Genomic DNA, 27412 nt, shown 5'->3' with positions numbered 1-27412 from the left:
TCCTCTCTGGGGCCGCTGCTACCGGGGCGCTCCTCCGCACTCTGTGGGTCCGACGGGGAGCCAGTGTGGTAGTAGAGCACTGTGGGATCCCCCCACAGAGGCACGGAGTCAAGAGATCCAGAGACCGTTATTTTATTAAAGTAACTCAAAACCAAAACTCACACAGAGCCACCGTCTCTTCCAGTCTCTCATCTGTGTCTCCCGCCTGTCACGCCGTGTGTCCTCTGGCTCCTCTTTTCATGGGCAGAGAGGTGAGGTAGCACACCTGATTCCCATCAGGGACTTAATCACCTCTCGTCCACACTCACTGATACTTAAAGTCGTTTTGAAGAATGTACTTTGTACTATTTTGTGGTTTTTTTTAGTTTTTTTTTTACTTTTTACCTGTGATGGAGTACAATTCAAACAATCTGATGGCAAGTCGTTTCATATTTTGGGATTGCTAGAAGATTGGTAGAAGGTCTTTCAGGAAACGTGTCAAAATGCTGAATCATAGAGTCACAATTTTCAATTTTGGTAAGATTCTTTGAAATATAACATGATTGTCAATGGAAGGTCCACATGCCATAAAATACATCTGTTTAGGAAATCTTGTTAGAAGGTTTCATTTATGTATATGCTATACTAAGTCTCTGTAACCAACTCACCTGAAACATTTATCATGATCTTATGTTGAGTTCATAGGACATCTCTCCTCTTATGCTTTCATTGAAAACCATAAACAGCTCTTGGCTTGCTTGATCCATTATGTCTTTCACTATTTTTGCTTGTTTTTTCAAGAACCACAAATAAACAGTCTTCAGCAGTGCAAAGCAAATTAAAAGATAGAGTTGAAAGAAGCTTTGAAAAAGGAGCCAGCAGCATCCTGAGCACATGGAGGTTTCGGGGAAATGTGCTCTTTCATGCTGTGACTGGAAATAAAGCAGACATTTGTTTAGCACAAGGAGTGTTAATTTGTCAGAGTGATAATTGGATGTAAGCAGACCTTGTTGCACAGTATGCCAAGTATAACACACATGTGAAACTGCACACTCAGCATGAATTGATGGAGTTCCACAGGGTCCGAGGACATCCATCACTGGATGTAGGAATGGCTAAACACGCCAGCGCAGGAATCCATGCAGCTCGTAACTGCTGTTTGAGTGGGCAGGAGGTGGTGAAGCAGGATGAGGAAGTTCCTCGTTGGAGAACGGAAATATTGAGGTATATTCCACTTCGGCAGATCCTCACTTTGTGACTTTGCATTTTCTTTGCATTTGGAGTGAAATTAAGCATCCCTGAAAAAGCAGTTTTTGCAACTCCAGGCCGTGCATGTGGTCAAAACACTCACAATGACAATCTGCATGAGATTATCCAACATTATTGTTCCAAAAGGGAAACTTCAATCCATCTTCTTTAAAACTTGATGTAATTCAGGTTAGCAGTGGGCTGGAGCTGATCCCAGCTCAAATCAAACAAATGTAGACAGGCAATCACATTCGCGCCTCAAAAATTGCAAAACACACACACATGCACAGAACATGCAAACTCTGCACAGAAATTTTCACAAAACAGAACAGAACCAATTCACGCCTCTCTAAGTCTGAGTGATGTGGGAAGCAAAGCAGCAACTCTTACCCAATCTTTCTGGATAAGTTTGACATGTCTTTCTGATAAGTGTTAGGAGGAAAACAGATAAAGCTTTCCATGTGGCATGTTTCCTTTTCTGGCTCATTCTTTTTCCCGACTGCCAGAGACCTCTGTTTAATGGAGTGGTACGAAGAGGACAAGGGGGAGTAAAGGGTGAAACTTTGAGGGGGGGGAACACTGAACACGCATGAGGGAAAATAGTCCTCCCAAAAGACCGCGATGGCCAAGGGACAGAGTGTGTACTAATCTGGGCAAGCGGCCAAGCCAAACAGCCCGAGGGGGCAAAGGGGAGGCTGTAGTAGGGAAAGGGGGGGGGGGGGGGTGATATGAAGTATATGGAGGAGACAAATGCCATCGCTGTGTATAAATGAAAATCTGAGAAGTCAGGAGGACACCTGGGAGTTGTAGGGCTGTTTCCTCTAAAGTGGTGGGGGTGGAAGGGTGGGGTGGGGGATCAGGGTCTGGTTGCACCGGGATATGGAGCCACCTGTTTAATGGTGCTTAACATGCAGGAGAGGGGGGAAAAAGCACTTTGAAAACACAATCACCCTCATGTAAAAACACACTGCAGAGTGCATACTGTATCTGCAGCGCTGCCTGCCGACTTTCTCTTATATAGACACACAGTGAATAACCTCTTGGGTGCTGTTTTCTGTGCAGCGGTATGTACTGCCAAGTCACACAGCTTGAGCAGCACGGAGGTCCAGAGACCCGCAGGGAGATGGTACGTGACAGAGAGCAGACCGTACAAATGTGTGCGTGTGTGCGTCAGGTTGTGGATATCGTGTGCACGCTCCAGTAAAGATCCTGTGAGCTTGCGTGAAGGTATACATGCACACAATGAGTGGCAGCTTGTTTTGACAATTAAATATGCGAACAAGTTTGTTTTTGTGGAGAGGAAATGATAGAAAAGACAGTGGAGTGAGACAAAGGGCACCACATCTGATTTCCATATGTTCATTTAGCTAAAAACTATTTTAATCAAGTTTGTGGCTTCTCGGAGCCTAAGTAGCTGCTTGTAAAATAGAGGCACACAACCTCTCTGTGTTGGTTTGTGTGCGTGTGTGACCGGTTGTATGCACACGTGTATACAAACTGCGCCCGACTCCACCGCAGAGTCGGGAGAAGCGAGGAGAAGGCCATGCGAGAGCATCCGTTGCTCTCTCCCAAATTCTGAAAGTGATTTTCTCACAGTATCTCGCAGGAAATGATTCATTAGGGCCATGGCCCAGTTGGGCTCACTCTGACAGGGAATAAGAAACAGCTCCTCACCCCGGGCTGGTGCGTTTGGAGTGTGCACCGAGACGAAGGGGAAGATGGGAAGCAGCCCACGAAGCCAGCTTATGGGAGGGAGAGAGGCAGCAAAAGGGAAGCTACAATGAAAGAGGGAGGGCAGGAGACGGGGTGCGGGGTGGGGTGGGAGGGTGGGGTGGGGGGGTGGGGCGGTGGGGGGGTGGTCTGTGGCTTCGAGTCAATGCTACAACAGCTCCCAGACAAGCTCCTTTTTCCTGGAAGAACACAGCACAGCTCAGCACGAAAGAGAGTAACGCAATGTACTAATTCTTCTCAGGTCATCTTGAACACATCTTTGTCGATTGTTTGAGCTCCCTGTCTCGGCGCTGCAGCAGAAGTCAGCACCAACATGCAGTGAAAACTCCTGCTCGACTTGATATCTAAGGAAAAATGAAGGAAGAGAAAAGGGCTGCACAGGTGTGCGCTTGTCTTTTCTGTAAGGATTTTCCTGGTTGATTTGGCCAATCAGCAACTGGGATGACCTGTCCAAGGAAAACTCTGCATTACATTCCATCTACAGTCAAACATTGGGAGTTCGATGTTAAAATTTCTGACCTCTTACCTCTGTGATCCCTCGTGTTAGGGCGTACAAGAAACACCCATGTGATGCTACGCAGCTGTGCTTGCTAACGAAGTTACTGTCTGTTTGATGGATAACCCAGTGACGATTGTGCATAGTTTTTTTATTATTATACCGTAAATCTACCGAACCAATGCACGTTAAAGGTTTGATGCAACCAATTGCAATCGAAAGTGCTCTCTGCCAGCAATGTATTGTCACGACATTTCCGTCCCAAGGCTCCCCCTTGTTTACTTTATCACTAGTCCATAAACACATATCAGTCATAACATCATGACGACATAGATAAGGGAGCCTGAGGATCCCCCATACACAACACTCTGCGATGCACTGTTCTTCATTAAAGAGTCTTGGCTGCTCATGACCCTGGTTCACCACTTTTCCTTCTTTGGACCATTTTCATAGATGCTGACCACTGCAGACTGGAAACGCACCACAAGAGCTGCTTTTTGTAAACGCTCTGACCCAGTCATCAATTCTGACTCTCATCAAACTTCTAACACATCAGTTAAGAAGAAACAAAATGTTCACATGAAGTTGGATCTATCACACAGAGAGGGAAGGTCAGCCGCAAGGAGCAGGCGCTGGGTTCAGGGAGCGTACAGTTTGACTTACAGAGGAAAAACACCAGCAGCGACATGGACAAACTTCCTGTGTTTCACTGATATGATAAGACATGGAATGGAAATTTCAAAGTGTTTAATGCATGGCGTCTGAAAGTGTGGGAGCATGAGGACATGGGTCAGCCAGGCACTCCAACTGTCATGCAGTATGTTTTCTCTCACACCAAGTAGTAATTTATGGTTGAATACAGGATTTCCTAATCTTTTCATGTGATAAGATAATATTGTTAACGGCTGTTGGGACCCACAGGCCATAAAAAGCAAAATGTTTCTCATGCTAGTTGAGAGGTTTTAATGTAAATCTGCCGAGGCTTCATTCATAGTCTGCAACTACACATTATTGTTTTTCTCTAAAGTTTATTCAAAGAGCATTTCTTCACCAGAATGATAAAGAAGAATGCATTCTGTGAAACATTTAATCGATGTTTCAATAATTTCTTCTTTCTTCAAAACAAAAAAAGGAATCCATCCTCTTGGAAGAAATTCATTTTATTTAATTTTGAGTTTTGCTTCCTCAATAAACACTATTGTATCGTGAAGGTTAATAATTTAGAGTTTCAGGACTTCAAGTCCATGTTCTCCTATGATTTGGTAGTTGTTATCATTCTGAGTCACCCTTAACAGCAATCCAACTTCATTGTCTCTGTACTCCCAGTGTAGATATTTTTTACATGTTGTTCTCTGTGCATGTGTGTAGTTTCATTACATAAACAAACAACAGCACCCATTTGTGGCCCAACATGAAAACTACATTGCATTGTTTTCAGCGAATCTGTTTTCAAAACGTGTAAACATGAAACTACAACGCAAAATTATTGCGTTTTCATTTAAAACGTTGTGTAAATGGGGCCTAAAATGTTTTTACCTCCGCCACTTACAGGTGATAAAGAGATAATGTGTTAATCACCATGCTTTTATGTGTTCTTAATGTTGTGACTGATTGAGGTATAATTTCTTTTTTATAGTTTCCTTAATAAAAATCTGTAAACTTCATGATAACAATTTCTACACCTAAAGCATGCAACAATGTCGATGGAATATCAAGTACATACTTGCATGAGGAGTCAAACATGTGGATATCCCAACGTCCTAAAGAGACCCCGTCTACTTGAATTCTGCGATGAGATAAGGAAAATGAGATTTAGGTGGAATGCAGTGTGATTTTAACTGAACAGAGGAGTGCTGAAGACAAACCAGACTTCTCCTTGAAGCAGTTAGAGGTGGGTTGAAGGAGTGAGAGTGCGTACGAAGAAAAGAACGACCAGAGATAAGAGAGGTCTGGATTATACGTTAAGCCTCATTACTCAACCTCCCTCTCAGTTTAACCAAGTGAAAGATGGACGCACACACACACACACACACACACACACACGCACGCACGCACGCACGCACGCACGCACACACACACACACACACACACACACACAGTGTGTGTGTTTATGTGCGGCGGTGTGGGTGTCCAAGTCTCCACCGTGACCTTGTGTCTCAGATGAAACTTGTATTAAAGCAGCAAATTAGGAATTAGATAAGTGTGAGTGAGCCTTTGGTCTGGGAACACAGCAACCATCTCAACCACACTGCATTTAAGAATGTCACTTTCTGCCCTCAGCGTCATCTATCATCTCGTAAAACTATAACAGCCGCTGTGCGCGAGTGCATATGTGTGCGTCGAAGAATTTCCACTGAGTTACTCACGATTGCCGTCCAGTTTTTATGCACCCCAAAACCCAGAAATCGTGTTAAATGGTCAGATTCCGGATGCGTTCTCTTGACGAACTCCGATCAAAGATGATAATTTTCTTGTTATCTGTCACATCAAGACAATAACACTAAGATGCCAGATGGTTATTTATTCCCGTCCCACACCGAAACTGTATTTTGCTTGTTGCTCGTATTGTTTTCAATGACATGACAAGCGCTTGTGTTAAAATGCCTGTCCGTCGTCTTGTGTGAAGGATGCAGGAAATCCCACGGGACACGTGGATTTGATGAAAGTCAGTAGTACCGTGACATCATTGCCACATAATCGACTCTCATCATCTGCAGCATTGGGGCAGGGCTAAAAATTCTGGTTGCAGTGTCGTCCACTGCGCTTTTCACACCTCCAGTAATATGGCCAACACCATGCAGGAAGCTGGCTTGTAGCTCGCTTGCACAAAAAGTTAAAATTCGCAAAAATTCTCACAGGCAGTCCTTGTAGCAATTGTTGTGTATTTATGGCCATAAACAACCGGAAAATAAACACTACCGAGTTTCATGCAGTTTCGGCACAGATCCTTCTACGCCCCCTAGTGTTACGGCAGAGAGCGACTTTGCTGCTCATACAACCTCGAGGCAGAACTGAGTAGTGAGATGAGTCGTGTCAGTAAAAAGCTGCGATGTGCTGTCAGCTTAATAGGCTTGTCTTTAATATACGACCTAAAGCAGACACAAAACAGTGCTCGTGTGGTGGAACAGAGCCTCGTGGCCTTCGGACTTTTAGGAAACTGTGTCTGGTCTACATGTAGAAAGTCCCACACAGTCAACAGTATGATGCAGTTCTTCCTTTCAGGGGATCATCCATCCAACCGTCCTCTTTACATTCTTCATCCAGACGACAGTCATGACTTCTGGAGTCAGTCCCAGCTACCACTGTAAGGCAGAGAGAACTCTGGAGGGCCTCGTCAGGTGGTCTTTCACAAATGCATCTGGTTTCCTGTAGCTCACCTGTAGATATTGACAAACTGAGCAAACCATTCCTAGAAAGAATACTCATCAGTAACACAGGAAACCTAACGCCGATGACGTCGTTCTTGTTTAGGAGCTGCCGCTTCCAAATATTTCGTTATAGCACAGCACCCCAGCTGTTAGAACTACACTACGTACTAAACCGGAGAGCTTCCTGTGCAGTGATGAGCAGCCACCAGGACAGCCATTGCGCTGTGTTCCTGTTGTTGTTGTTGTTCTGCGTTAAACCAAGTCAAGCTGTCCCTCTGCTCTTGCCAGGCTTATTGTCATCACTGTTTTTCTAAGAGAAGCCATTTCTTGCGCACCAGAGCTGCAGTGATACACTGAGCAGATTACCTCTGCCGGACTCATTCATAAACAACAACCACATGCTGCTACATATAATAAAAAACATGACAATAACCACAGGCCTGATGAGAATCATGATTTGACTCAGTCTTCGCGGTATGCATCCATGCTGTCACTTCCCTCTTTCTCTTCACTTTTCCCTTGTCTTTGACTTTTTAGTCAGATTGTCCTCATGTGCTACTTTCACCAGATGTGAGCGAGCACATTGCTAAAAACATGGTGTGTAAACAAGTGCTGCAAAGCCGCTATCTTTCTCTTTGTCCTGCTAAGCAGGCCATTGGCATTAGCATTAGCTGTTAGCTCCATTGAATATAACAGATACTGTCAACATGTCACTTAACTGCTGACTCAGTCCTCCCAAAACAAACATTATCAACTGTGGCTTGCGTTAGCATTGGGCTGTGTCCATCGTATATCAGGGGGCATAAGGAAACACATTTATAAGAACTACCTGCATGCTGGCACGTTTAACTCAGCTGCTGAATTGGCAATTAATTATTTCTTAATCTATGTGTTTCAAGAAGTATTAACCAGAATGTAAAATTAGCGTTGTAGTACTCGAGACTCAGTCTTGACTTGGTCTCTGGTTAGGTGGTCTTGACTTCAACACTATAGAGCATCTTCCTTCCCACTCACTGATGCAACTCATTCAACAAATACATGTGTCTGGCCCAAACAATACCAAGAGTAATCTCAACAATAATAGAATATGTTATTAATTAAGGGAAACTATTTAAAGCAACGCAAAATTTTCATTATGTGTCACTAGCTTCTTGTATTTGCAGTAATTAGTAAAGTAACTCCACACCTGTAAACTGGTTAATTGTAATCGGTTTCTCATTCTCATACACACTGTTGAAAATCCAGGTTTACGGCTTGTGCGACACCTTAGCACCCATCCACGCAAGTATATTGCTATTCCAAGACGAGCAATTCATCTTCAATAGAGCCTGAGGAGAAAACTGTCAGTAAAATAACCCAACTATTTCCAGAAAGAAAGAATTGACTCAGCCAATGGACCTTGGATCAGCGTGTCAGCAACTGAGGCTGTACTTTCAAAAAGTTCACAACATGATTTAAATAATTACTTTGTTGGGAAAGTGAATGATGCATGGCCGTTTGATAATAAATTACAAAGGATTTCAGTTTCAAACAGCTGTTCCTGGAAGTCTCTGGATAAACTGAGATCTGGGCTCAGTACAACTCCCATATCCAACAGCATGAATAATTGATCTTTCTTCTTAGAGCGTTGACAGGTTGCCTCATGAAGAAGCGAGAATTAGTCCTTATCATCGCGGCAGTCAAACTCATGAAACACACCAAAAGTCCAACCATTCCCCAGTGTGTGCAGAGGTCACATTCACACATACACACGGCCACATCGGCCACTTTGATCTCAATAGGACCAGACTGGCGAAGTGATAATCAACACAAACAACTTCAAAGTTGAATAAAGAAATGTTCATGGCAAATACAGTTTTTACAAAACTTAATGCAATCTCAAATTTCAGAAGAAAAAAAGCAATACGATTTCTGCAGCCTTGAGCAACCTTGAGTTTATCACTATAAACTCGTGATAACCGTATAACTTTGATGATAATGCCATTTTTTGAGCGATAATGTAGCGAACTGACAGCTCTGACGACGCTAAGCTCATGTTTATTTTAAGACACTAATACATTGCAGCTACTATGGATATGGGTTAACTGTAAAATTCCGGACAGGAGGAGTTTAGTTAGTTCATGGCCCCATTTACACGACAGCATCTCAAGTGACAACGCATAAGTTTTCTGTTTCTGCCATCTGTAAAGACATAGAGCCCACGCATTTCCAGAACGTTGCGTTTTCGTCCATTTACATGACAATGACATCAGAGCATTTTTGAAAAGTTTGACTTTGGGAGCTGTTCTGGTTGCGTTTTCATTGCCTCCGAGCACCACTGTCATGTAAATGGGCCCCATGATTGCTTAAGTGCAGCTCCTCCAGTAAACAGGAGGTTTAAGAAAAGTAACTCTTGGGGCAAAAGTTTGCTGATGCATATTTCTGTAATTTATTAATAATGAATCTTTTTTTTAAAAGCATGATTGGATATGCTTTTACACTACAAATGTGACCCCCACAGGCTACATTGACCCTTTTGTTTAATACCCCTACCATGGGGTGGTGAGGTGGTACAAAGTCAATGGATGCGACGAGAGAAAAGACACAGTGTGTAAGAAAATGTCATCCCAGATATGTGATGATATTACTCTTAATCACGGAGAGAAAGTCTCCCTAAACAAACCTCCGCTCCAGCATGCTGAAGCACTGAAACCGCATCCTGGTGTTTCTCAACCAAACGTTAACCTGGTGACAGCGCTCCAAATGTTTCACAGCAACACACACGGCTCTGATGCCGTTGTGTAATTCCTGAAGCCAGCAGGATCATCTATCAGTGACAGAGTAGGAGGCAAGGTGAGGTAAGGTGAAAAAGGAGGAGGAGGGAAAGAGAAGTGAGCCTCGCACAGGCTGTATTATCTCTGCAGCTTGGAGACACTTTATATAAGCTGCAGGGTGAAATCTGGAAACCTGCAGAGGAAAGGAGGTCAATGATGTATCTCCTTGCAGATGAGACTGCACAGGCAAGTGCGGACACAGACAAGTATAAACTCACAAGTACAAAAGTCTGACGGAGAAATACGTTGCCTCACAAAACAGTGATTCGTCACAATTAAGCACATGTAAACCTATATGGTGTGTAACCCCAACACGCCATCTATCACTGAGCTGCCAGCTGCCTGTACTCTCCCACAGTTTAAATCTCTCCGCTGAATAATGGAATATCACTCCAGCATACACCTACAGTAAATCATGGGAAACACACTGCGCCTGCTGTACAGTTCATTTCCATGCGTTTCCCACTCTGTGATTTAGAGCAATAGCTTTAGCAGTGCAACCTTCCAGTCCCACGCATATTCACAGCAGTTAAATCTGTCATTCATCATAGGAAGCCGGCTGTTGCGTGTGAGGTGTCCGACACACCTGGAAATAGACGTATTTAAGGATGATTGTCTGGAAAGCAGATAACACATGTTGACTAAACAAACGAATGGATTGTTTTGTTTTCTCTTGAGTGCTCTGTGCGTGTTACTGTGACCATCACCAGCCCTCCCTGGATACTAGTCTATCAAATTTTATGAGGTGATGTCTCCTATTGTCAGCCAGAGAGGGAAGTGCCACACCACAGTGAGTACGGGGGGGGGGGGGGGGGGGGGGGGGGGGGGGGGGGGGGGGGATAAGGGACAGACAGGGCACGGAAAGAAGAACAAGCAGTGCTGCTATTGCAAAGTGTATTGACTGTGACACAACTTCACCACCGTCTAACCCTAACCCTAAACGTAAGTGAAACCCTATTCATTCATCCATCTTCCCATCATTGGAGCGAAGCCCAGCGAACAATGAGCGAAGGCTTTCACCTGGATGCAAACAGTCCAACTTCATGGAGCTTAACTCCTGGTCTGATTTACAAAGCGTGACGAATTGCGTGCTCATGCAGTTTGATTGTGCTTTCAGCTTGCACGAACTTTTGGAGGTGATCAACTAAGAGGAGTGACATCATGAGCCAACAGGAGTATCTGATTGAGGGTTTTGCGTGCATTAGACCCTGTTTACACAAAAACAATCTGCTGGAACTGGTATTGTTTTCATGTTTGTTTGCAGGAGTTCTCCATGGAGTGATTGGCTGGAGCACGGAGCTCCCACAAGCACAAGATGAAACATGATATCATGGCGTTGGAAGTGTTGGCGAGCAAATAGCAAATAAATCAGAATTTTGCCGGGGGGACGGACAATAAGGGAGATGGTGAACAAGAACAACAAAAACAAGAACAACGTAAGCAAGATCTCTGAAGAGGTATGCCACAGAATATAACGTGTAGTAAAGCTGTGGGGAGCCAGCAGAGGAAATGCCGACCACTACAATAAGTGCTCATGTATGTATGCAGTAGCTTTTTATATGCTCAGACCTTCAATAACTAATTGGTTTTGAGAAACTGACACCCTGTACAACCGCCTTCCATCCCTCCATTTATGCATGTATCTTCTATACTCCAACACTCCCAGTATAGAAGATTAGTTCAGGAGCCTCATACGTCATAATTTCATCCAGAGTGGGCCGGACCAGTAAAACAGTGCCATAATAAAATTAAAGTTTACACTTTAAAGATTTTCTTTGTTGTGGCGCCAAGTATAATGATGAAAATGTCAGTTTTTTCACAAAACCAAACAATTACTACCAAACTTGACAACAATCTCAACAGAAAGACCATTTTAATGAAACTTTCTGGTGCAAAATGCAGTGAAATGTCACAAAAACTTCTCCTATAGCTGTTGCATTATGCATGTTTTTACAAAAATCAGCCTAACAGCAACTCACCTTAAGACGGAAATGCTAAACACTACACCAAGTTGTTGTTGTTGTTGTTTTTTTTATTTTTAATGCCGTTGCGGATGCTTCTGCTAAGTGTTTTCCCAACAAGCAGCCACTCCTGCTGTTTGGGTGAAAGCAAAAAGCCTCATCAAAGCCTCAGCCTGCTTCCTGTGGGCCCACCGGGGATGCGCTCGTTGTCACTGCAGGTCACAGACGAAGGTGACCCCAGACTCTAATAACCAGCAGCAGATGAGCCAGTGTGGGATGAAACTGCAGGAACACATGAAGTGGATCTGGTCGGACCACACTCGCCGATCGGATTCTTTTTTGTTCTTTTTAAGCAGGGGGTCAATGCTTTTGTTTTTTTGAAGCCTTGAGGACAGCCCCGCTTGCCTTCCTGTTTGCTTTAAGTCCTGGGATTACAAGGACAGATAAAACATGAGTGAAGACACATTCCAGAGGAAGACTTGTGTCTGTCTTCTCGCCACTGATGATTTGGATCAGTGGTTGTCAAACGGAGGGGCGGGATTTCCCTGTGGTGAGGAGTAGTAAAAAAGATTTTTTTTAAATCTGGTGATCAAAAATCTGCTTCAGAGAAAAATAATAAGGGTTACAAAAGTTGTGACATGTATAAAGACTGTTCATTGCCTATATTCCAGCAATAATATCTTGTAATGAAAAAGACATTATCGTCTGATTATAGTGTGGCTCCTCCGGCTGTGGATTATCGGCTCTAAATAATGTCACCAGCACTAAAAACACTGTCATGGCAGAGACAGTAAACAACACTGACGCTTTCAGATACAGTTAATTCCTAATCATCTAAATTGAATATTTTCAACTCTGATTGAAAGAAGCTGGATTCATGTCTGCCAGATGTGATAATACTGAGTAGCGATCAAGCTTGAAATGAGCTTTCCCACTGAGCAGCACGTACGAGGAGGAACTGAATGTCCAATGGGCACCGCTGGCATCCACGGGACATTACAGTCATATTGCTGATTTTATCAGCGTTCCCGCCATTGTGGTTTGTTTTCAGACTGTGTCTTTCATTTCCCCCTCTGTCACAAGACTGATCCATAATTGTTCCTGCAGGGGAGGAAATTACTCTATCTCTAGGACAGACAACGTTCCAGACACAGCAGGTTTCATCTAATATATGCACTGTGCCTCTACTAAACATATGAATAAGTTCAAACTGAGGAAATGCACGAAAAGCATCATATATGCAGCGGGATATATGCATCTCTCGATTTGTGAAAGTATCTCTGAGCAAGACACTGGACCCCAAATTCCTGCCGATAGCATGCGAGCTCCCTGCGTGACAACCGTCACAGTTGGTGCACGGATGAGTCAACGTCCATGTGAAACACGTTGAGACTGCAATATAAGTGAGTTCTGCCTTATTTGTCTTTTACTTGACACATATACATCAGTTCAAAAGTACATTAACAGCAATCTGTGCTCGTCCCCTTGTTTCTTTTTCTTGATTAACATTTATAACTTCTGTTCATATGTTGATTATTGTGAGTGTGTATTTTCTATCATTCTTCTGTGACCTGCGTTGCGGGATACTTTGAACTTCCCTCAAGAGGACAAGAGGATAGAGTATTTTCTAGTTTTACTATTGACAGCAAATAATGTACCGACTGCCCTCTAGGAGGAGTTGCAGAGTCAGCAAAACATCAACAAATACTATCAAAAACATTTTCTATAACATGATCCTATTGATTTCTTACCCACTTTAGTTGCTCGCCTCATTCTTAAACTCCTAATAACAATTGTCATTAATTTTATTATATTATCAACTACTGTTGGGATCTGTAGAAATTATAAAGGACTGCAAGAAGCCTAACATTGTACTGGTAAAATTCCAATATAAATAAAGCTTTGCAGTCATTGAACTTGTTACACTTTTCAACTTCAGCCTACAAATAAGTATAAATATTGCTGCATGGTGATGCAGTGGTTAGCACGCTGGCCTCTTGGTGAGAAGTGTGTTAGTTTAAGTCCAGGCCATGCCTTTCTTGTGTGAAGTTTGTCCAAAGACATGCATGTGAAGTCAATTGTTGACCCAAGATTCCCCTTTGATTTGCACTGTGATGGACTGGTGACTGTCAATGATGTGTTGTGCCTTTGTCCATTGTTAGCTCGAATTGAACTGGATAAACTTTACATAAAATATTTTAACTCTTTCTGTTATTAATGTGTGTGTGGGTCTCTACGGAAAAGAGGAGAACTGCCTTTCCGCTGTGCTCAAACACATTTTCAGTCCAGCAAAGAGGCTTATGTCACCTTTGGGAACGGCAGGCGGGCCACACAGCTCAGGTAATAGTTTCTCAGAATGACTAAGGCCTTTATCTGATGAATTTTTAATGAAGACAAAGAGTCTTGTTAAGTCCTTTGTGATTCTGACTGACAGTATCTTGTATCAGGCGTCTTTATCCCATCTTGTGAAAATGTGCAATATTATAGTGCCTCTGTCCACACTCTAGGGTGTAGCTATATATGTTTATGTATTTATTTATTTATTTATTTAAATACATTTTTTTGCTGATACATGATTGATTCCCACTCCCACTGGCTGCAATATGAATAATACAGTTGTGTCTTTTTAATAAAAGTAAAGTCACAGAATGACGAGATTCACTTCAATTTTGAATTATACACTGAATAAAAAAACACAGTGAATGAAAAATTACGCCCATTAAGTCCGTAATAAAATCGTTTCCTCTCGTGCACGCACGTTGGCCAGTATTTGTCATGTCAACAGCGGTGTGATCGATGTCGAGCCACGCGGCGGACAGATGCTGAGCGGCGCGCTGTGATTGGTGCGCCGCGGTGGGTGTTTCCGCATACAGCGCGAGCGCAACTTTGGAGAGGAGGACGCACCGTCACGTCGCGCCTGTGGAGACAGAAACGTCTTCTACCGTCCCTAGAGGGGGAGAATAACGGAGCCGGGTCGAGACGCAGGGATGCCCTACATACTGATCAGCACGCAGATCCGACTGGTGTGTATCTGTGTATGTGTGCGTGAAGGGAGGCGCGAGGATTTATTTATATATAACCGCACAACGTTAAGCATTAAACGAATCAATCACTTGAAAAATAGAACTATGCAATGACCTACAATGTTCTGCATGCTGGATGAAAAAACTAAAAATCCAAACAGGATCGGAGCAAGTTGTGTGTGTGTGTGTGTGTGTGTGTGTGTGTGTGTGTGTGTGTGTGTGTGTGTGTGTGTGTGTGTGTGTGTGTGTGTGTGTGTGTGTGTGTGTGTGTGTGTGTGTGTTTCCCCTTCCTTTACTTTTTCTCTGTCACTAAATGAAGAACACATGTTTCACTCCCTTGTTGCGCATGTTCATTTTGCAGTCTGCAGCCTAATTCTATAGCCCCTGAGTATTGGATCATCTATTTTTAGTCTGTGCAGATATGAGAGATTATGATCCGCACCTGCCAGACGGCTGCAGGTGTACCAGAGGGACTTAGAACCAGAGCTGCACTAATAACAGGAAGGCTTTGTTTTTGGAGCTGCAATCATTTCTCAGTGAATATGCTATAATTTGTGAAAGCAATGCACATGCTGTCTTTCAGGAGAATGGTCCAACAAATGTGGGGGATGAATTCTCTGATCCGGCAGTCATGAATTACCTGGGAGCGAGGAAAACAACCATGCTGGGAAATAATTTGTAAGTACTGGACCTGGTGACATAAAGGAAACGTTGCAGAAACCTGTTTGAATGAGAGAATGTTAACCTTCGCATGCATGAATGATAATAATAATAATAATAATAATAATAATAATAATAATAAAAACCTTTCATTTGAGTACAATATAAGCAATGTAACAGTAAAGTGCAAATCTTAAGTACTTTTATCCACCTCAGCACATCAGTGTACTCAATGCAATTAAATGCAGCTACTTTATGTAACATTTTCGTTGTTATTAAGTATAACATAACCATTGCGAAAGCATCTTTACTTGAGTACACATTTTTGGTACACTTTCCATCTCAACTATTCGATAATGTGGTATGATAAGTAAACAATGCATGATTCTGTTGATTATTATAAAGACACAAAAACAAAAACCTTCACAGAAACATGTTAATAATATGATTAAAGTCTCCATAGCATGAATAAAATGGTCTAATAAGTAGGCAAAAAAAATTTTGCTAACTAAATTAAATTGAAATTGAACACAGTTCGAGTAATAGCCGGCTCCAGAGTGGTTGTCTCTCTAATCAGGAGGCTACAGGTTCGATTCCCCATCCCTCCCTGTCACCTTGCATGTCAGAATGGGTGAATGAGTGAATGTTAACAATGAAAATCGCTATATAAGCTTTTTATTCAACACATTCATACTATATATTTGTTTGCTATTAAGTCACAAAATGCTGACAACCAGTTCATTTTGACTAAGTTGTACTCGAGTATACCGTGTCAGTACCTTTGCCGTCCTGTGAAGGACAGTAATATTGCCGTGGTAGACGCTCTCCACCGTCATCTGGCAAACACAGGACGGCTGAGTTGTACTCCCACTGATCAGACGAGGGGAGCTTCCACACGTGAGCAGGATCTGCTCCCAGGTGTGCTGTAAATATGCTAACACTGGGGCCACATTTCCATATTTTGGTACTTAGCTCTGGTGTTTCTTTCCTTTTGGCAGTTAGCTTGTCCATATTGACGGCAGAGCTGAGATAGAGTCACGTGTAGAGGAGCAAAGGGGCGGGGAGAAAAAAAAAACCCTCCAGTGTGGTTGCGGAAAGGGAAAGGCTGCTGCTTTGCAGATTTAGAATAAACCATTCAAGGTGATGGAACACAGATCAGGAGAAATGTTGTCATTGGCAATCTGATTCAAATGCTGCTGGGAAATGAACCAAGGTGTGGAAGGAAGTGAACGAGCACCAGAACAATTAACAGCATTCTCCTCTCCGAGCAAAGTTTGCCAGAGGAGAGAAACCCCACATCTGTGCAAAGCAAAACGACTTTCTGTTTATGCTCGTTTTTAGCTCCGAGTACCATGTGGACGACCCGCCCCGCCTGGTCCTGGACAAGCTGGAGAAGCTGGGCTTCCACGTGCTGTCGATGACGGGCGTGGGACAGACGCTGGTGTGGTGCCTCCATAAAGACGCCGAGTGACGGATCACAAAGGGACGGTGTTGCTAGACCTTGGTCAGCCTTCACAAGTATGACTGAATCAGCTGTTTTAACATGTCCTCGTTTCCTATTTTCTTGCTCCGCAATCCACCACAAAGTCAGTCCTTTTGTCAGGATTAAAACATTCAGATTATCCCTCTCACAAGGTTTCAGATTACCACACCGCAGTCCTGCAACTGCCAAAAGATATTCCTGATACTTAAAAAACCCAATCACCATTAATCCTGTGGTTTACTACTAGTGACTTAAAGTAGCTGGTGACGTAGTCTCTTGTCTGTATGAGTAATATATAACCAGGTCACTGAATATTCCTCTTCCAGCGAAACAATCAAAAATAAGGTTTTTCACCCTAATGATGTTTGAACTTCTCACTGAGCACTGACCACACTGGAGTCCAAATACAAATTTTCCTCTTCAAATTAACGGTACACTTTGAATCATCTCTCTGTCGCCTCAATGATGAGTGAATAATAAGTGTGATATATTGATCCCCTTAGGGACACCGGTCCGCTATTAAAGAGCTGTGCAGTGAATTGTGACTTTTTGGTTCTTTAAAAAGTGACGGGCACTTAGTAAATGTGTTGTGATTCCCATAGGCAGCATGGCAGTGGAGTGCTCCCCCCTCACAGCAAGAAATCCCTGGTTCGAGTTTGCATGCTGTCCTCATGCATGCGTTGGCTTTGTACTAATGCAATTCAAAAACATGCAAATTAGGTAAATTGGTGACTCACTATAAAAGAAAGATGGATGAAATTCTTACACTTTCCACCTGTTTATATGTAAATACTTTCATTTTAAAGTCTCCACTTAAAGTGCATTTTGTTTCAAATACATAACGTTGGTGTACAGAGTCAAAATGCTAATCATTGTTCCAGTGCCCAAATATTTGTGGACGTGACTGAAGTAGATTCAGTCTGCGCAGCCCCAAAGGTAAAAATGCTGCCATAAATGTGTGTACTGTAGTCTTGTGTAAAGATTGTTGGGGCGGATGAATAAACAATGTAATATTATTGATGTGATTATCAATAAAAGAAACCAGATAAAGTCGATCAAACGCACATAGTCATCAGTTGACGCGCACCCAAAAAACCACCACACATCCGCCATGATAAACAGGCTCTGGTGGAGAGTCCTCAGAGCCGGACGGCACCTGTCAGGGATGCTGCACGCTTCAGGATGACGCACGCGGGAGTGCAGGAGAGCCAGAAAAAGGCGTGGGTGGTTTCCCGGATCGCAAACCTGCAAACTGGAGACTCTGCCAGGCAGGGCAGCCAAACTCTCCCCAGACCTGCTGCCTCACGCTGGACCGTGATTCCACCTGAAAATCAAGAGGCTCCTCCGTGTATGAACAACACCCACATGACAGTTTGGATGCAGTGTGTAGAAAACAAGGCGGAACTATTCGGAGGATGCACACAACAGCTCCCCCCCCCTCATCACGGTTCGCATGCAGCACAAGCCACCGTGGGCTTCGGGCAGGGTCGGTGGTGAATGTGTTTCCTGTAATTGTATTTCCTCTGTTGTCATTTGGACTCAGTTTGTGTGTTTCTGCCCCCCCCCCCCCCCCCCCCCCCCCCCGCGCTCCCCCCAACATTGCTGGGATACTGAAAAAAAGACTACACATAAACAAAACCATGTGACGGGGGGATTTTGCAGGAGGAGAGGAGCAGATGTCTCCCACCACACCGCTCCGCTCCACAGCTGGACATTGAGTAACGTAGCGGCGGCGAGGCGGCGCAGAAGTGGCAGGGAGACGGATGGCCGGATCGGATGCCGCCGAGCTGCCATGTGGCTCCTAAATGACACAACGGTGGGAGAAAGCGCCGCCACGCTGGCCTGTAAATACAGACGAAGCATTACGCCATAGTCCTCCGGAGAGACGGGGGGGAAAGCACTATTCCGATGGACGGATGTTCCAACGGGCTGAGGACCGCGTGACAGAACTCACGGTGACCGCAGCAGTCTGGCACTCAAAGGTTTGACTTAATGTGGGTCACGGAGTGGTAGCGTGTCACTTAGGGGAGCATAAATAAGCAACACAAGAGTCAACAGAATCGCCCAGATATCTGTTGCATAAGCCTATTGTGAAACAACTTAGAACAACAACAGCTTAAAAACTCCTGAGGTAGGCATCGGGAGACAGAAGACAGATTTTTAAAGTGGAGCAAAAGTTGTAATAAATACGCTGCTTAAAACTTTTATAATACTGAAGCCGTTTTTATCTTAATTTGAGTGGAATTGTGAACCCCCAACCTCGTTTGCAACCTAATTTTCCGGTAACATTGTTCAGCATTCGGTGAGTTTGTAAAAAAAATTAATAAAAAGCTATTGGAGACGTTGTCTGGACATTTCACTGTATTTTGCTCCAGAAGGTTTCATCAAAATTTAATCTGTGTTACGATTGCAGTCATTTCAGTAGTAATTGTTTGATTTTGTGAACATATAGATAATTTCATCATCCTCCGCGCCACAACAAAGAAAAACTTTAGTTTAAACTTAAAGGTTGTTATTTTGCCGGTCCAGCCAACTGCAAGACGAAGACTTCAGTGAAAATTGTGGGTGTAAGCTGCGACTGTTGCCCCTCTGTGGTTTGCACAGTTCAGAGTCAGAAGCATTTTCATGAACTATATTTATCAGATACTTACTATAGAGCTGATAAAGGTGAACGTCATTTAATGAGTAGCCAACAAATACACTTGAGTCTGGAGAAAAGCTTTTGCATATATGCACGCAAAGTAGAGAGAGCAAACATCTGAACCAGCGGAGCCGTAATGGCGGGTCTCCAGAGCATGTTCACTTTTCATCGCATGAGGCCACAAGAATTTCCCCACGGATGTACCTCACGGTCCAATCGCATGCTGATTACTGGTTTAGCATGAGGAGGGAGAATGATTTCCATGTCGTCTCATCACAGAGCCTGCGGTTTGGAGTATTACGGACACGCCACTCCTTTCCCACAGTTCCCCGTGGTTTTCACAGCACACTTGTTTGGCTACCATGAGGTAATGAGTTGTCAGATACAACCAGAGCGTTTGACTGATGCAAATTGCATCATTATACCACGATAACGATGCAGTGCGGTGTTTCGGGACCGCGGCCTCTTCTACAGCTAATCTGGTCTGGATGTTGGGAACATTTCTAAATGCCTTGTGATTATTTACCTGGAATAGAACCAGAGACCAAATACAAACATTGCTGTAAACAAACAGTGTATTGAGTGGAGTTCCGCTGATCTTTGGAGATTGTCTATTTTCCCCCAGATGTTTTCACACATTGTTTGTTGTAGTTTTAGGACCCGAGTGAGTCTCTCCATAACTCATCAGTGAGCTTCTCTTTCCACACAGCAGCACAGTATTTTGTGATTTTAATATAGCGGCAACATTTTTTTAAATTTTTGGGGCAACAAAATTCTCTGCTCGTTGTTTGTAATTACACAGAGAATATTAAACCACACATCTTTAATTATTCCTTCCTGTAGCATGTTTTCCTCACGTATCTCTTGTATAAAGTTTTGGTGAGCAGACCCTGATATTCAGATTGTTCATTACTCTTCCTCTTCTGTTCTTGTATGTTTACAATAAGTTGCCGTCACGTCATTAATCGTATGCATTTCTTTGTCAAAGTTGTGTCTGACTTGTATCATATAACAAGTCAGACATATAAATCTCTGTGGTCTACTTATATTCTCTCCTTAATTTAGAAAAATGTTTGATTTTGACAGTTTTTTTTCCCGTCTAACTATTATAGTTGGGCCCCATTTATCCATTGTTTAAATCTTTAAAAGTCCCTGGCTTAAAATCAGTGTCATATGTAAACTTCTATTTCATTTTCTAATCTGTACTTCTTCACTACTTTTGATGGTGAATTTGGTAATTGAACATATGCACACAATTTGACTTAATATTTATTATGATGATATGCATTTTGGAGCCAATGAGTTTATTCTTTTAACAGAAAAAACCTGCTTTATCTAAGAAATGTGTGTATAAATAAAATGAATTGAAAGCTTGTTATTGAAAATGCAATTAAATACAGATGTGGCTGTATACAGAAGTAACTAATACTATGGGTAGTGTTTGGGAAAAGTACCGTGCCGCTTTAAGTGCACCACGGAGATAAATGATTTTGATCAGATTTGGACTTTAACTTAAGAACAACAGTACATATACCTGTTGTAGAGTACAATATACAACTTGTGTAGTTCTCACTCTTCAGGATTTTGCATGATTAGCAAACAAACTATCCATGAAAGTGCCAAGCTGAATGTATAATATCATTGATTTGTACTGATCCGACAATGTGACGCACTTAATTCAAAGAGAAAATACATAAAAACATGATTCAAACTTCAGATTTCAACGCCAGAGAAACTAATTATACGGCGTGTTAAGTTTTTCTTACACACCATATGTGAGGAATTGTTGGGTTTTATCAAACATTTCCTGAGTATAAGGAGCCAAAAGATGTCCGTGTTGTAAGTTGCTATATGATCAGTTTGCACAAAATGACTCTGTACAAACTCAACCGTACACAGTCTGAGGTTTGTGGCCTAAAACGTGTTGATGAAACACAATGTGCACGTTTCAACTTCGACCTTACTTGATCTCTTACTTCTGTGTCTTCCTTAGTCGTCCCCCCATTTTCGGTAAAGAGAATATTAGAATGGTTTCATTATTAAAAATGTTTATTGTATTGGAATATCACACAAACAAAAATGCAAAACAAAACACATGTGGGCTTTATGAAACTAAAGCCTGAAGTATGTTTCGGTGTGACTGTCGGTGGCGGGGAAACGAGCCGCGCTACGAGCCGTTGGCATCGTCGTCGTCTTCTCTCTGCATCTGCTCGATGAGTTTCTGACGCTCGGCGGCCTGCCTCATCCTCATCATCACGATGCTCTCGTAGTCCCGCTCGTTGGAGAGGGAGCCCTGCGCATGGAGACACGCACGCAACGTCAGGTCAGATAAACAAGTAAACATATTTTTTGTATCATAAAAAGACTTAAGTGATGCCGCGGTTGGCGCTCTTGCGTCACAGCGAGACATCTCCCGGTTTGATTCCAGGCTTGGGGGTCTCCGTGGTTTGTGTATTATCCCTGTGCGTACGCCAGTTTCCTCCCACTTTCCAAAAACATGCTTATTAGGAATACATATTGATCACAGTGGTGGACGTGTGTGTTACTGTCCTTCTCTTAGTGCTGACCTGGTGTTTTTGATTTGATCATCTGATCAATAATTTCTTCCCTAGAAAGTAGTGTTACAGTATTTGAATGAGAATTTCAAGTGATTTTGGGTTCCAATGTGGTTCATTAACCACAAAGGGCCACATTTGGCCATGTCCAAGTTAGAAATGTTTTATTTAAGTCATATATATATATATATAATGTTTGTTCTCGTTGATTATTCCAAAAACTTTCCTCAATTTATCCATACATCTTTTAATGAGAAAATCCAAAAGAAGAAAACTATGTTGGGAAAAGGCAAGCCCCTGACCTTGAGATTACCCTGTACCTACTCTAGTAAGCTCTCCAACGACTCCCATGACAATATGTCACGGTATAGCAGTCATATCATCTGATCAGCAAGTCTTTTGGTCTGACAGTGACAGCAAACTGGAACCAACCGTGAGCTTTTCTCTCTTTTTTTAAACTTTGGTCCAGACCAGGCGTACCGCATCACAAGTGTGAACAGCGCCTTGGTTTTTCTACTGAAACCAAGTCGATGCTGGTGTAACACTTCCCAAAAGGAAAACATATCTTGGTGTGGAACCCTGCTGCAGTGGTCTCGTTCTCTCAGTGTTTAGTGATGATGTCAACTGATCCATAACACTGGCAGAATCGCACAAAAGCCAAACGTCTCTGCGTTCTACAACGCGCCAAAAGCAACTCATGGCAGACACAGCAAAAATAACCACTGCCAATGTCCAATGTCTGTTTGCTTTCACAACCAGGCCTGTGGGTGTGGAGCAGAGCGGAGCGGCCCGCTCACATATGTAGATGCGACCATTAGGCATGTATGCGACTGCAGCCCACAGAGAGACTGTGACGGGGTAATTCCGCTGCCTGAGGTTATTACATCCCAAAATGTGTCCTGGAATGAGGCCTGCTCTCTGCTGACGGAGCTTTGGCTTGGACGATGAGGGCAACAGATTTTTCTAACTATGATGGGGGACAGGAGAGGGCAGCCAATGGCTAATCAAGCAGCATAAAGCGTATTCCTCACTGTTGGGATAAGCAGCCGCGGGACCCTCCAGGCAAAGATGAGGTACAGACCAACCAAGCGTTTCGTAGAAAAGATCAGGATGACAACACAAAACATCGTCAACTCCAGGAGGAACAGGCAGCAACAAACAAGTGCAAACCAAAGACATGTGCTTCTGTTAGTTTTCCCATTATTTTGGTGAGCCCTGGAGAGCTTCCTGACCTTCTGCTGCACTGAGTGACTCTCCAGCTGTGCAGTGGGAACGGGAGGGACCCGCAGCAGGTGTTGAGGGTGGCAGTGCACATCATAAACAAACCGCGACTTCCCCTCAGAGAAGCTCACAATGACCCGCTGGACTTTAGAGGATCCCACACATTCTGGACATCGCTGGCTCCCAGTGCAGGATATACAGACTCTTTAAAAGCTCAACAAACACACTACCTTAAAGCTTTTGATTCAATCCGCCAGTTTGAACTTCCAGCTTGAGCTGCTTAACGTGTTGTCATTATCGGGTAATAAAAAGCAGGTTGCATTCACATCTTGTTTGTGGTTGTTCGATTCATGTCAAAGTGCCCTTGAGCAAGATGCTGAACCCCGACGCGCGTCTGCTTGTGTGTATGGCACTTTAAAGCTGCAGTCAAAAGCAGTAAAAATGTATATAAGTTGGTCTATTTCTTATACAAATATTAAAAAATATGGCTTTCATTGTCCACATGATTACCTATAAACTAAACAGTTTTCCTGAAACAACTTACCAGCGTTCCATTATTGAGCGGTTACCCCAAACCGACAGACTAAGCAGGTTTAACTTTAGAATATGGGATTCAAGCCCTGTTTACACGACGTTTCAAGTGAAAGCACATGTTGGGTTTTTTTTTGTTTTCGTTTCAGAGAAGTTTGGCGTGTGCATGGCAACATTTAAAAAACGATGTATGGTTACATGGAAATGGCAGAAACGCTGAAAAGGATGTAAATGTTATGTACTGTTGGTTGTTTTTGTATTGAAACCACACACACACACACACACACACACACATCCGTGCGCAGAGAACATTCTGCTATAAACATGGACATTTGTATAGACAGACGACGAAGTTGGATTGTTATTACAGGTGACTCCTGACTCCGCTATAAAGTCCCAGGAGAATATGGACTGGGAGTCATGACACTCTGGACGTCGCCATTGTTGGTATTGTCCATCTCCATGCGAATGTCTAGAACAACTATTTGCTACGGCCGTGGTGCGCATGCGCAGTAGCAGCATTTCCCGCCATTTCCAAGGAGGTGGAGCATTTTCAAAAAGTTCCACCTTGGAAACCGTTTTCAAAAAGTTGAATTTTCAGTGGCTCCAAGCAAGGAAAGTTTTCTGTTTTCACTTGAAAACGTCATTATTTCTCAAAATATCTAAAGTTAAGACATCTTCAGCTAATTGCAAAACCTCTATCAGACTTCTGTCAATGAAAACAGCAAAAGGCTTAAATGATACAGAGAAAGAGTTTGTGCTCCCATAGAATAGAATAACAAACTGTCTGCTAATGATTTTCTTAAGTCGTGCAGCCCTGGGTTAAAAAAAATTAATAAAAAAAAAAAGTATTTAGTATGTTGAATGTTACAGCAAACTGTTTTAATAATGTAGACTTTGTTTCTGTTGAAATTTGACGATACGTTTGACACCTTTAGCTGATTCTACACTTGCGTATAATATGGTGTATATACTCACGAGGGGGGAAAGGAGGACCATGTGGCCACGGAGCAAGCTATTGTTTTTAAAGGATTATATTGAGGAAGTCCACTCGGCCAAGGAAGTGTCTCTTTAACAAGACAGTAAGCTGCAGGAGAGAGCGAGAGTCTGCATTAAGCGCAGAGAGCGAGCAAGTGAGAGCAATTTGAGGAGGAGAGGGAGGTTTTTCTCAATGCACTCGCTGAGCTAAGGCATCTGGAAAACATCACGGGGACTCCAGCATCCATGTGCTGAGAGAAAGAGGGTGAAGCATGGAGGAAGAAGAGAGGAGAGGGTCTGTGAGGGGAAGTTACCCCGCACGCCTCTCCTCCTCCTCCTCCTCACCCCTGGATTGAGGAAAGCTGCTATTATCATTCCAATAATGTGAGCTCAAGCCCTCGTATGACACGTAACTCTGAAATATCACGCGAGCACCATTAGGTAAATAAACAACTCTTGCATCTTCAAATCGAACGAAACACAAGTATAAAAGCATTGGTACAAAAAAGCTCAATGCTCAACAGCAAATAAATGCGCCCTCTCTAGTGCCCTCTACTGGTCACTGCCCTGAAGTTAAGGTGAAAACCTTTGAGTCAGATATGGTGTGACCTCCTCTCTACCCACGGCGGTCACGGGCAGACTGCGCGATGCTAATGACCTGGGGGAATTCTGAGCATTAACAGGTGCTTTATGGTCAGTGTGACGCATTTCTTCGCAGGATGAGGGATGTTTCCTTGCCCGGGGTGTTAACTTACAATGTACATGTTTAGCCAGTGCATCACTCTATAACTAAACACTTGGCGTGTGCACATGTATGCGTGTGTGTGTTTGGTACCGTAACACGGGGGCCCAGGGTGAGTAGGAAAACCACAGAACACAAACAATGGGCCCCTGCACAAAGCTGAGCGAGGAGGGCACAGGGCCACCGCAGAGGTGGGATGGTAGTAAAACACACACACACACACACACACACACACACACACACACACACACACACACACACACACACACACACACACACACACACACACACACACACACACACACACACACACACACACACACACACACACACACACACACACACGCATGCATACATACAAAAAAGCGGAGGATTAGTGGGTGACATCAGCACATGGCTCGGCCTCCGAACAGCACACCCCGGTTTGACCCCGGGCCAGGAGTGACATCATGAATACCACCAGTGCTGTGAGTCAGGCCGTTTAGCACACACAACACAAACTCTCACACTCCTTCCCACACGCAGCAGGAGGCATGGCGGAGTGCAGGTGGCCACTGTGCTCCCCGAGCACGAGTCGTCAGATCAGCTGCGCATTACGCCATTCCTTCAACTGCGAGCATGAGAGCACAAGTGAGTGAGAAAGTTTGTGTCCCGTAAATGAAAAAAAAAAGAAGAAAAAAAGAGAGATAGATGAGTCTGGGCTTGAGGAAAATGAGAATAAACTATACGAGTGCGGAAGGACTCTTTTTTTTCCGCGAACATAATTCCATTCCACGCTTTTAGGATCCGCAACAGCGCAGCACAACAGGTTACCCAATTTGCATGAATGGATTACTCATTAGCACCATCAGCCGTTATATATCTCTAACTAGATGCTCACTGTGCCAAGAAGTGACTTTATAGACTCGCAGGAGAAGAATGGGTTTTTCTTAACAAGCCTGCTCTGTGGTCCGGGTTAACATTTCTGCCTCTAATGCACTGTGGTGAAGTTAATCAAGGAGCTATTTATCTGGAGTGTGTGTGTGGTAGCGGAATGTCTGCGTGTGTGTCACTGAGCTACGGAGTGTGTGATTTATGACGGGCAAATACTTATTTCAAGATCATTTGTGTGTGTGTGTGTGTGTGTGTGGAGGTGCCCGAGCGCTGCTGCTGCTAACTCAAACAAACAGGCCGGGGTTCTGCACACGCAACGCCGGAGCCAAGGTCGAACTCCCTGCACAGACAAAACGTAAAGCTTTGTAAATGGCAGAAGACTAATCATCGTCCATTACTCTTGCAGACACAAAACCCCAAAGATTTGGTTTATTACAATGTTTTTGCGAGTGGCAAACAAACGCTTCATAGAGATTACAGCCCAAATCTACTTCCTGCCTTTAACCCATTGCATGCACGCGTCGTTCAGGCACTCCGCTTTCTGACTGGGACTCCAACACACATTTGGTTGAACCCTATTATTTCTGTCACACATAAGCAGAATTCTGATGTATATATATATATATATATATATATATATATATATATATATATATATATATATATATATATATATATATATATATATATATATATATATATATATATATATATATATATTCAAGCTTCATTCTTCAGTAGAAAAACAATGCGATTAATCGCAATTAATCATAGAAAATTGTGCAATTTATTGGTAAAATAATTTTTAATCGATTGAGAGCACTAATATATATATATATTTATATCAGGGTGAGTTTGTAAAAACCTGCATAGTGCAACATCTACAGGAGAAGGTTTTTTTTGGACATTTCACTATATTTTGCACCACAAGGTTTCATTTAAATTGACTTCATGTTGAAATTGTAGTCATTTTCAGTACTAATTGTTTGGTCTTGCAAAAATCTAGACATTTTCCTCACGTAAACTTTGCACCACAACAAAGAAAAACTTAAAAGTTTAAACATAAAGGTTATTATGGCAGTATTGTACTCGGCCGGCCAACTCAAGAT

The 27412-nt window shown here is 43.1% G+C and overlaps 2 protein-coding genes across 2 annotated transcripts in view; one reads left to right on the top strand and one right to left on the bottom strand.

Annotated features, from left to right (window-relative positions):
* Positions 1-14463: 14463 nt before the first annotated feature.
* gchfr (GTP cyclohydrolase I feedback regulator) lies at positions 14464-17816 on the top strand. Its single transcript, XM_080480252.1, has 4 exons — positions 14464-14619; positions 15203-15297; positions 16621-16797; positions 17365-17816. Exons 1-3 carry the CDS (start codon positions 14584-14586, stop codon positions 16748-16750), a joined length of 261 nt encoding a protein of 86 aa, XP_080336378.1. The 5' UTR covers positions 14464-14583; the 3' UTR covers positions 16751-16797; positions 17365-17816.
* A 3620-nt stretch (positions 17817-21436) lies between these two features.
* The window catches only part of dnajc17 (DnaJ (Hsp40) homolog, subfamily C, member 17), a 38099-nt gene continuing 32123 nt past the window's right edge, over positions 21437-27412 (bottom strand). Inside the window, exon 11 of the mRNA XM_080480379.1 lies at positions 21437-21696. Coding sequence (XP_080336505.1) covers positions 21571-21696 — 126 coding nt within the window. The 3' untranslated portion in view covers positions 21437-21570. The remainder of the gene's footprint in view (positions 21697-27412) is intronic.

Source organism: Lipophrys pholis, assembly GCF_963383615.2.
Source record: "Lipophrys pholis genome assembly, chromosome: 14".
Lineage (NCBI taxonomy): Eukaryota > Metazoa > Chordata > Actinopteri > Blenniiformes > Blenniidae > Lipophrys > Lipophrys pholis.
Note: the sequence above shows the minus strand (reverse complement) of the source record. Positions and strands in the feature narration are given on the sequence as shown.

What these genes read in the sequence shown, in the direction of transcription:
- gchfr (XM_080480252.1), top strand. Translation starts at nt 14,584, where the DNA reads ATGCCCTACATACTGATCAGCACGCAGATCCGACTG. An exon ending in TCAGCACGCAGATCCGACTG is followed by an intron (nt 14,620 to 15,202) that starts GTGTGTATCTGT and finishes GCTGTCTTTCAG; the next exon opens with GAGAATGGTCCAACAAATGT. An exon ending in ACCATGCTGGGAAATAATTT is followed by an intron (nt 15,298 to 16,620) that starts GTAAGTACTGGA and finishes GCTCGTTTTTAG; the next exon opens with CTCCGAGTACCATGTGGACG.